The sequence below is a fragment of the Genypterus blacodes genome, unplaced genomic scaffold (assembly GCF_046128005.1).
Source record: "Genypterus blacodes isolate CSIRO-AG114 ecotype Tasmania unplaced genomic scaffold, CSIRO-AGI_Gbla_v1 ptg000005l_1, whole genome shotgun sequence".
NCBI classification, from domain to species: domain Eukaryota; kingdom Metazoa; phylum Chordata; class Actinopteri; order Ophidiiformes; family Ophidiidae; genus Genypterus; species Genypterus blacodes.
Genome location: NW_027466819.1, coordinates 2,231,228 through 2,242,500, shown reverse-complemented (window position 1 = coordinate 2,242,500; position 11,273 = coordinate 2,231,228). Strand labels below are relative to the sequence as shown.

The following is an 11,273-nucleotide window of genomic DNA, read 5'->3' as shown; positions in this document are numbered from 1 at the left end:
CACACACACCTGCAAAGGACGCAGCGAGAGAGGAGAGAGGAGAGAGGAGAGAGGAGAGAGACGAGAGACAAGACACAAGAGAGACGAGAGAGACGAGAGACGAGAGGTGAGAGAGGTGAGAGAGGTGAGAGAGGTGAGAGACTCATCGTCATCGGTAGACCTGAGCGGCCCTGATGAAGAGCGCCGCTGACCGCTGGACGTCTTCATGCATCTGTTATCAGCTTTGAGAAATATTAAACAGGACGTCCCTGAGCTGCTGGATGATTAGGGGCGACCCCTCCCTGTAACTCCTCCCCCACGCCGCCACGCCACCACCCGTCACGTTCTAGGTGCGGCGGGAAACCAAAGCCTGCAGCGCGTTCACAAAGACAGGAAGCGGCGTTATTAAAGATAAATCTGTTAATTATCCCGGCTTTCATTTTCCTTCATAGGTCTCATCGATGTGACGCCGATAAAGAAAAACCTCATTTCTAACCTTCATCAGATTAGAACGGAGGCTTAAAGACGGAACCCTGCGAGCTCAGGCGTCTGATGCTTTCCTCACGTGGCTCAGCCGCAGCACAGAGCGGTGACATCACAGCCCGACGCCCACAGAGATCAGAGCCACGGCGTTCTCAAGAGAACACGACCAGAACTACTTTGTCTGAATTCCTCCCGAGAAACTTTCAAAGCGCAGAATTTCCATTTTTATGTTCCGGCAGGTGAACTTTGTCCCGATGACTCCGTGTTTTTGAAGCTTGTTGATTAACGGGTGCGAGTGCGACGCTGCCTTCGGGCCTGCGTTGCTCTTTCACTGCATTAAGATGCGTAATGGCACAGAGAGCATTTCTCTGTCTCATCTCCAGGCTTTCAGCTTTCAGACTTCCTGTGGCCATCAGGCGGGGAAAGGAGTGAAAGGATAACGGGGAAGGATGTTGTTCTCCAGCCGTGTGTTCATGTGAGTCAACAGGACTGACGGGTAACGAGGTGTGTGTGTCTGTGTGTGTGTGTGTGTGAACAGACCAGGGTGTTATTATCACCCATTACCGCCACAGATGTTCTGTTTTGGTCAGCGTGCGTTTGTTTGTTTGTCAGGAGGTGAGTAATGGACGGATGAGAGCCGGGGGGGCGGAGCCACTGGGGTCGATTTGAAGGTAACGACTGTGACATATGGGGTGTGTGAGGCTCTGCTGCCCTCGTTAGCTTCATAATCTGCTTATAATGAGACTTCTTTCTTGTTGGAACAGGACAGCGGTGGCAGTTTGGAGCTCAAACCTTCATATTCCTCCACGTGGAGCCTCGGCTTGATTTGAATTGCAGCGACAAAAGTGGCAGAATCTCCTGTGTTTGTGCCGTCTGCTCGCATCCAATTAGGAAGCACTCGTAATCACTGGATTACCTCATCATCCTGCTGCTTTGACAAAGCTCATTAGTGCTTCTTCACCTTTCACACACACACACACACACGCGCATTCCAGGAGCCACGGCAACAGCAGACAAAACAAGGCAGAGGCCTGATAAGAAAGAAGCTGACAGGAACAAGCGGACGAGCATCTTTGCCTCTCCGCTCTGCGCCAGCTGATGACACATTTGAAGTGTTGGCTTTACCTGCGTCGAGGACACACACACACACACACACACACACACACACACAGCGGAAAGAAAAGCCTGTTTATTACCTTCCTCTCTTACGGTGTGGTTCGTCCTGGGATCATTGGTGTGTGTGTGTGTGTGTGTGTGTGTGTTGTGACGCTGAGCTCTCTGTGTGTTCAGTGAGGGTCAGAGTGTTTGTGTTTGAGTGACATATACTGGCAAATGACGTTACCCTCCTGCGTCACCTGGACATAAACGCTCCACGGTGAACTTTCAACATCCGTACCTGCTCACAGTGGGAAAAGACTCCGATGCTAAATGTGGCGTCGAGGAAGCTCAGAGCAGGAATACATCAACCGTGTGTCGTTGTTTCTGTGCTTAGAGTAAATGTTAGATCCCAGCTGTGAGTGTGTGTGTGTGTGTGTGTAATGATGCAGCCTTTTTGGCAGCGTTTTGGTCTTTATGAGATTCAGCTCCTGCGACGAACGCGGCGCCGACCTGCCAGCGATGCGATCAGAGACTGGGCGGGAGATTTCTCATTTTGGTTTAATTAAGACAAGACCCAGGTCGTCTGGGACAGGTTGATTTGTTGTGATATGCAAAGACGGCGACGGAGGGCTTTGATATGAAAAAACACACACACACACACACACACACACGCGCACCCTTCAAAAACACACACACACACACTTACACATTCACCCTTTTTTTGTTAAGTGGAAAACTTTCAAAGTGCAAGGCTCAACATTACATCATCACGCCGTGTGTGTGTGTGTGTGTGTGTGTGTAGAGCTTTGCAGTAAATCGCATTGAGGAACAACCTGCTGATGAATAATCCCGCCCGAAATGTCAACCTTGTGTTTTTTACGTGTGTCTATAAAAGGACTCTAAACAAACGCGTGCGTGGGTAAAAATACGTCTTTCCCTCGTTCTTTCCTCTCCTGTGTGACGATCGGTGTGTGTCTGTGTCACACACGGCTTAGAGGAAGGAGCCGGCACGGGGAGAGAGGATACGGAGCGCGTCTGTAATAACAGAGATGACTTGTTTGGGGATAATGGCCTCTGATTAGATTCGCAAGGGAAACATGAAAAATGATCCTAATCATCCTGCAGGCTGAGTGAAAACAGGAAGCAGGTCGGGGATAGATACGGGGTTGTTTTGTTGCCGAGGTGTGTGTGTAGGTGAGTGACAAGGAAAGGTCACAGAGATAAAGGTCACCAGCTGTGTGAGTCATTACTGAACCAGAGCGCTGTGACTCCTCACCTGAGTCAAAGCAGCAACGACAACAAAGACTGGAATCCTCCTGCTGCAGAGATTTAACTCCAATACTGTAAACAACAACATGATCTAAGGTAAACATACTTATAGAGAATACATACTTCTGTCAGGATGTCAAATTAGGAAATATAATAATGAGAATCGCAGGGAAAAATAAGGAAAGGAAGAGAATAAAGACAGGAAGTAACAAAGGATGAGTGAAGGAAACAAGGAGACGATACTTTCAGAGCTCAAATGGACTAAACTAGTAACTATAGTAACAACTACTACACAAGCAGTGATTTCCCAGCCCTTTATGAAACACATTGTTGAAAATATATGTGTGTGTGTGTGTGTGTGTGTCTATGTGTGTGTTTGTGTGTGTGTGTGTGTGTGCATCAGAATGTGGGGACCTGAAGAAGAAGAAGAAGAAGAAGACGCCTGCTGGTCGCCGTCACCGTCTGAGGCTCAGAGACGGACAGGCGCCTGCGTTTCTTCTTCTGCTTGTCTGTTATTAAATGAAGTGTGTGAGGCAGCGTCACACACACCGTCTTAATTATCTGGACTCAAACGCAGCGCACACACACTCGTTGCAATCAGACGCTTACAGCGGTGCCGATCCCACAGCTGATTACTCACACACACACACACACACATACACACTCTGGCTCCAAAGCCTTAAAGACAACAGGATTTATTTTACAAATTAGCTCCAAAATCTTGTTTTTCATTTACAAATGAGAGGCGTGTGGCATGTTGATGCTTCCGGCTGAGTCTTCCCAAACATGCAGATGAAGACAAACGGGAACGCGGCCGCCTCTCGGCCTCTGCGCTCCTCTAACACCCGCCCATCGCAAAAACACCTTCGTCTGGGAGAAACGGCCTCAAATAGGATTCGCAGATGTTAATGCCAAACTCGACGAGGAATGAGACACGATAAATAAGGAGGATATTACGCCGCCGCCGCAGCTGCTGCTGCCGCTCGCCCGGAGCGTCTGCCGGCTTGTAGGCGTGATTCTAAAGGATGGATGTGCGAGTTATTCAGCGAATCCCTCACCAGACAATTTCCCGCCTGACATCTGTCTTAAGCCGGAGTCAGATTCAATCTTCACTGACAGAGAGAGAGAGAGAGGCTGTTTGTGTGTGTGTGTGTGTGTGTGTGTGTGTGTGTGTGAGGGAGAGTTTGGCAGTATTTAAGCTGAGGACGTTTGCATCTGCTTTGGTCCTTGATGCTAACGAGCTGCTCTCACTCCGTCAGTTGCGTTCTTTGCAGTTCTGCCTCGTATTTTTCAATCAGCGATCCTTTGTGCTGCTAATTGTGTCGCTTTCTCCGCTCGGTTTCCTGAGACATTTCTTTAATGCTCTCTACTGTCCTTGCAACGTATACACACACGAAGGTAAATGAATCCATTCTCTGAGTAACAAGCGGCTCATTAGAGAGTGAAGCAGAGAACAAGCTGAGATATAAACGTGTCCTTCTAATAATAAACTATAATAAACAGAATCAGCATCATCTAAGTGATCGTTAGGTGTTTCTATTAGACACACACACACACACACACACACACATCAGGACCTTCATCATCTCCTTCTGCCTTAACTAAGTGCTCTCATCAAGGGACCGGGACACTTACACTTACTGTCCTTCAAGAAGGAGCCAACCTAAGAGCCAGAGAGTCTTTATGCTCTTGATATCTAACATCTAACCATCAAGCAGGTCTGAGGAGGTTCAATGAAAAGAATGACATCAACCTACCATCTACATGAAAGGTTGGACTAACATCTAAAACATCCGTATGCATTCTTACTCTTAGCATAGACGTGTTAGAACGTTCCCTCCTCCTCTCACCTGTCCTTGCCCGTCTCCTTCTTGAAGAGCTCGTCAAAGTGCAGCATCTTCTGCCAGGAGATGATGTAGACCTTGAGCTTGGGCAGCACCTGGCTCATCAGCCTCAGGTTGTTGTACACCAGGCCCTTCCCGTCCCTCCTCATGTAGCTGCTGGGCCCCCAGAAGATGAAGACGGTGTCCTGGCTGGCGTTGAGCAGCTCGTGGCGGTTCCTCAGGACGCGCTGCATGCTGGAGTGAGCGATGACGCGCAGCGAGGTGCGGCGCCCCACGTCGCCGGCGTAGCCCCGGGCGGTGGGGGCGTCGTTCATGCGGATGACGCACTCGGCCCGGTCGATCTCGTCGCCTCGGCCCCCTCCGATCAGGTGACCCGAGCTGGTGACCAGGGCGCACGTCTGACAGTGCATCCTGAGGGGCTGATGGAGAGGAAGAGGAGGAAGAGAGAAACAAATTAAACAGGCTGTTAAGGAGAAATAAGCAAAATATTCTCATATGTATGTAAATATGTACTGTGCATGCAGATATTTGCTCTCTTCTCCCCTGTGGAGGCGCCCGCAGCGGCGCAGCACAACTTTCATGTGGATTTTCCCTTCGTATTTAGTTTAAAGTCTTCCTCAGCAGTGGGAAAACGCTCTGAAGTGTCTTTTTTTATACAGAAATATGCAAAGCAGACAGAAAGGCACATCCAGGGAACCTTTGGTAAAACTCTCAGCAATATGTTTGAAATGGAAAATGTGTTGGGCTTTTTTAATTTTATTTTGACAAATGGGGAGCGACAGAGCCTGGCGGTTATATGTAGCCTGTCAGATTGTCTTATGACTGCCAGGAGCCCTGAACGCCTCGCAGAACCACGCACCTGAACGCTTCCTCCCACCGCCACACACACACCCACAGCCTGTGTGTGTTCTCCCCTCCGTAACCTCACGCCTCATGTGTAAACATTAACAAACAGGAAATACATGATCCCAAAAAATGTGAAGCTTAAAAAAACACAGATAAACTAAGAAAGATGCTACAAGTACCAGCGATGAAATAAGAGCTGTGTGGGTAACAACCTGCAGAGACAACAGCCTTACACACACACCAGTACAGCTCACGGTACGTGTGTGTGTGTGTGTGTGTGCAGGTCTTCCCTTGCTTTGACATAGAGCTCTGCACTGAAAATCAATAATATGCAAACTAGCCGTGTGAATCTCTAACGTGTGCTGGAAAAGCTCCCGAGCAGTTATTTACATTCTTATAGCCGTAACACATTTACATTTTCATGGCGTTAACAAGAAGAAATGATTGTAGCCGGATGCAGAGGAGGAGCGAGGGGGCAGGAGGAGACGCATCATTATCATCTGCGTCTGCTACCTTTGACTTAGGAGACGATTACAGCGGGAGAGGCTGCTGGAGTTAATGAGAGCAAAAGGAGAAATGGAAGGAGAGGTGGGGAAGAGAGGAGAGGCGTGGGGGAGGAAGCGTGAAGTGGGCAGAGCGAGGAAGGAGACAAAAGGAAAAAGGGAAAGGATGAAGAGAGTGACAGGGAGAGAGGGAGGAGGAGACATATGGAGGTAGTAAAAGCCACCTGGCCGCCAATGTGTATGATGAAATGTTGAGTTAATGAGGTCCGGGAGGTCTACACGTCAACACCACCCGCCGCCGCTGCTGCCGCCGCCGCCGCCGCCACTGCTCCTCCCCAACCCGCTCTCCGTCATCCCCTCGCCCACCTGGCAGAGCCGTAACAGCCAATCTGTCGGCGGCGCTGCAGAACCGTTAGAGCAGGTCAGAAATCCCATTTTCACCCAGGAGCTTTTAAGTGGCTCAGCAGACCCCATTCTCTCTTCCTGTGTCTCAGCGAGAACTTAAGTGGGCCTTGCCGGGCAGATTGGCCTCTTCAGGGAGCCGGGCCCAGCCTATTACAGAGGAATAGGCTGGGCGCTCTGGACAAGGCGCTCTATTTCAGCGGGAATTATGTGACCCGACCAATATGGGGGTTTGAGTTGAGAAGATGGAGTTGAGCATAGTGTGTGTGTGTGTGTGTCTGTGGGGGAGAGTGTGTGTGTGGGAGTGCAGTAGGCTACACTTTATGTTGACATTGTGACTGGGAGCATTTCCTGACTAATTAAAAGCTCAAGCAGTAAACATTGGGCTCAGCACTGTGACTCATTCCATCAATCATTCCATTTCAGTTAATCTATCATTTAAAAATCTGAATGCATGAATTTGGGCTCCGCTGCTGCATGAAATTCCTTTGATTGTAATAAAAATGTTGCATATAAATAAGTTCTTTATATTGTATCAAACCCTCCGTGTTATGTTGACCTCCACATGCAACACACACAAATTTCGAGGCTTCCTAGCAACTGTTCCCACGGCTTCCGTGCCGTACAGTCGCCATTGGCCAATCAGAACAAAGCCGCATTACACAAGGGGCTACGACGAGCTGGTTTCACTCTGTGTGCACGAAGGGGAAGCGCGTGATTTTGCACAATAAAGGAATTAAGTAAGAATAAGAGCTGTGGGCGTCGTCACTGTAACGGCTCCCCTTCCTGCAAACCCCGGCCCTATTTGTGGCGTCGGAAAGGATGTCACGGGGTAAAAAGGTAATTATTCACCCGACAGCGAGGGGATTTTGGGTAAAAAGGGACGAGGGGGTAACCTTGTCCCACATGTGGCTGCTCGTCCTGGTTTCATTCAGCCCATCCATCCAGGGCGGCCTAGTAAAGAGTCTGAGGCAGAGAGAGAGACGACAGCCAGTCAGACAACAGGCAGCCGCTCCTCTGCTTCTTTATTCTGTCAGCATCTGAAGCCTCCCCTGCCCCCCCCGGGGAAGCTGTCCTTCCCCCCCCCCCCACCCGCCTGACTCCCTGACCCCCCGTGAGCCCGGGAAGAGACGCCTGTCAGAAGAAGCGGGATTAACCTTGAGAGACGGGTGAGGGGATGAAAAGACAGGCGCTCAGGCCCCCGACCACCTGGGGAGGAGAGAGGCTGGAGAGCAGGGGGGGCACGTGTGTGTGTGTGTGTGTGTGTGTGTGTGTGTGTGTGTGTGTGTGTGTGTGGAGGCGCAGGAAGTGATGTGTTACCAAACTGTGTCACAATTAAACGTGTCTAACCAACAGAAGTGGAGGAAATCTGCTCAATTCCTTCTTCCTCTGCAGATCCAGACACTCTGACAGCCACAGGTGCTCCGGTTCTTTCATCTCTTTAAAAATATAAAGAATCTCTCTCGTCACGCTCGTTTACTCTTCCTCTTAAAAGCAGACACGGACGGAATTAATAGGATTCCGTCTGCGTCTGGTTGCTTAATCACCTTAATGAGGACGAGTGACAGGTGAGGAAGTATAGGCGCGGAGTTTAGACCGGGAGGACGATGACGATGAGGATGGTGATGATGATGATGCCAGAGTAAATCCACTTCTGACAGATGCATAATCCAAGTCTGTTAACCGGAGCGCATCGACGCTCATTTATGATGACGCGTAAAGTCTCTGGTCTTGGCAACGAGTCCCACAGTAAGTCTCAAGTCAACACTGATAAGCCCAGACTGGAGATTGACGTGAAGAAGAAGAGGAAGAGGAGGGGACACAACATGGAAATACTCACAACCTCAAAACTCTAGTGCTCATCTGTACGGACACTAAAGGATTCCTTAAGAAGACACCAGACGATCTAGTAGACGCTTCATTTCCTACTTAAGTACACAGCTTGAATGAATACTTTGTGTCCTTGGGTGATATTGAGGTTGTGTTGGACTTCCTGTGTCAGAGCCCGGTGGGATAGATTTGCATTTGGAGCCTGCGTATAAAGTGTGTGTGCAATTATAAACCCTTAGAGGAGTCAGATAATCACGCTTAATAACCATGTGATCACGGTTAGGAGGGGGTGGGGTGGGGGGGGGGGCGTGGGGGGCGGCAGCTTGGTCGGCCTTGACTCGGTGGTCGGCGCTCAGAGCTCTGCTCATGGGTAACGGGCAGTAATTGGTGGTTAAAAACTCACCCGGGTCCCTGGCGAGCGTGAAATCAGCTTCAATTCCTCACCCCGCCGCGCCCCACCGCACCTCCAACCTCCACCTCCGCTCAGCACCGCGAGGAGGGGGAGAGAGGCGCGCTCCTCTGGGCGTAACGCTGTGGCCTTCAGAGCGAAGGGAGTAGAGTCGGAGTGTTGTTATCGATTTTGCGTGGGTGAATGCGGTGTGAAGGAGGACGGAGGGAGGGAGGGAGGGCAGGAGCGGAGACGCCGGCTCCTCAAGGAGGTGGAACGGAGGATACGGACGGTGAGAGTGCGAACGCTGAAAGGCTGCAATCATCTGACCCCAGCGGGACGCCGTCTGGATGTCTGACTCAGATCTGCCAGCGATGCGGCGACACAATAGGGCGCTTTGAAGCTCTGCGGGGTTTGACCTTTAGCATAATCAAAGACGCCTTTTGTTTCTGCAGCTTTGATCGGCTCAGACTCCATAAAGAGGCTTTGCACCAGCCGAGGAAATTAACGGGAACTTGCAGTCAAAAACGCTCTGGGAACTTCTTCAGAATGAAAGAATATTTACTGAAGTAGAGATTTCCACTACACACCAGAAAAGCTCATCAAATATCCACGTCCTCCTTTCTTCCTCCTGCTTCTCTCGTTTGCCTTCATCCCTTTGTTTCCTGCATCCTTTCTTCCTTCTGTCCTCTTGCTTTTCTGTCCTCATTTCTTTTCCTTCCTCATCTGTTGTACAGATTTACATTCTTATGTCAGCTTAAATAAGTAAACAGGGCAACTTTTGTTTTTTACCATGGCTGATTCTTGACATGATATTTGATCTTATTTATACATCTGCCTGGTTTCCTTGGTTTCCTTGGTTGTGATTCTGCTCTGTACTCACTCACAGAAGGTTACACTCTTACATATTGTAAGCTGCGTCTCCTCCAGCTTATGGTTTAATCATACGCTCGTCAAATCCACGTGTGAAAGCATCTAATGTACGCACAGACTCATCCACACACACACACAGCTGCCTGTGGACCATAAGCATGTTAGTGTAGCTGTTACATACATAACGTAATGGATTTAGAAATGAAGAAGCTCTCAATGATTTACTTCATCATTCAGCCTCTCCATCTTATTCTGTTACATACATGCACTTCAAAGTATTTGGAATTTATAGCAAGATTGTTTATGATTTTGCAACAACCTGCATCAGTGATTGAGACTCTGTTGATGCTTCTGAGGCTCTGATTCAAACATGTAAACAACATTACTTCATTATAAAACACTTCAAATATTAATTTAAGAATTTATGTTTGCTGTGTGGTATGTTTAGAAAATTGATTTGCCTGGAAATACCTAATAAATATTCAGTCAAATCTAATATAAGAGGACAAACTGGCTCGTCATGACTGTGTCCTTGCTTGAATAAGGGTGGGGGCTCTGCTTGTGGACGTCAACACAGTAAATATGTTTTTCTGGGGGGAGCAAAATGAACTGTTCTCTGATCAGAAAGGAAGCGAGCACACAGCCTGTGGCCGCAGGAAGCTGAGCCACTAACCAGCGAGCTAAACAACACAGCAGAGCCGGAACAGCGAAGGAAACCCAGGCGCTGATGGATGGAGGGAACATATGCCTCCGTCTGCCGCCTGTTTCCAACAGCAACAGTTAAAACACCTCACTGAGATTAACTGAGCACATATTTGCAATGCTAATATTGTTTCATAACTCAGGAAAACATGTGACATCAGTTCATTTGTTCAGCTGCTTCCAACCGTGAGACCGGGACGTAAAAAAACGTTTTATATGAGATGATTAAAGGTGGAAGAGAGGGAGAAGATTAAATAAATACCTATAAGAATCAAAGGCAGAGAGAGAGAGAGAGAGAGAGAGAGAGAGAGAGAGAGAGAGAGAGAGAACCTCAACAGGAGGAGAACAGAATGCTGTGGTGGCTTTAGAGGAGTTTAGAGGAGAATAAAAACAAGCCTCCGTTGTGCTGATGAGCACTGATGCACACACAGCAGAGAGGTGAGCGCTGCAGGGCACAGTGGATGGGGGAGGCTGTGTGTCCTGCCTGGACGTTTGACCAGTCATTACAGAGAGCTGAGGTGGGGAGATAGCAGTGCTGAGGACTAATGAAGACCAGGGAAGGGGAGGAAGAGGAGGAGGAGGAGGAGGGGAGGAGGAAGAGGGCTGGTGCGAGTGGATATCGAAACAGTGGCAATTAGGGATTCCAGTGGTCTGCAGGCAGGTTGACGGCTCCAGCTGCTCCACCGCTCCCTCTCTTCATTAGAGCAGAGTTTTCGGTGAGCAAAAGACATTTTTGACGGAGGGCAATTATCTACTTCAAAACTTGTAGCCATCTGACCTAAAAGGAGACAAATGAAAACTCATAGAGGGGGGGAGGGATGTGTGTGTGGGGGGATAGAGGCTGATGGAACGGTTACAGGGGCAATGGCTGAAACAAGAGCTGCCATCACTCAGCATGAAGAGGAGGAGGAGGAGGAGGAGGAGAGGTTTACACAGAGCTGCTCAGATCTTCAAAGCAAGCAGCAGTGAAAAGAGGGCTCACTGTCTGGATGTGTGTATGTATGTGTGTGTGTGTGTGTGTGTGAGAGTACTTCAACAGACAGTGCTCGAGTGTGT

The 11,273-nt window shown here is 49.1% G+C and overlaps 1 protein-coding gene across 1 annotated transcript in view; it reads right to left on the bottom strand.

Annotated features, from left to right (window-relative positions):
• The window catches only part of st6galnac5a (ST6 (alpha-N-acetyl-neuraminyl-2,3-beta-galactosyl-1,3)-N-acetylgalactosaminide alpha-2,6-sialyltransferase 5a), a 33,027-nt gene that overhangs the window by 5,542 nt on the left and 16,212 nt on the right, over window positions 1-11,273 (bottom strand). The window contains exon 3 of the mRNA XM_076148347.1: window positions 4,680-5,092. Within this exon, the coding sequence (XP_076004462.1) occupies window positions 4,680-5,092 (413 nt within the window). The remainder of the gene's footprint in view (window positions 1-4,679; window positions 5,093-11,273) is intronic.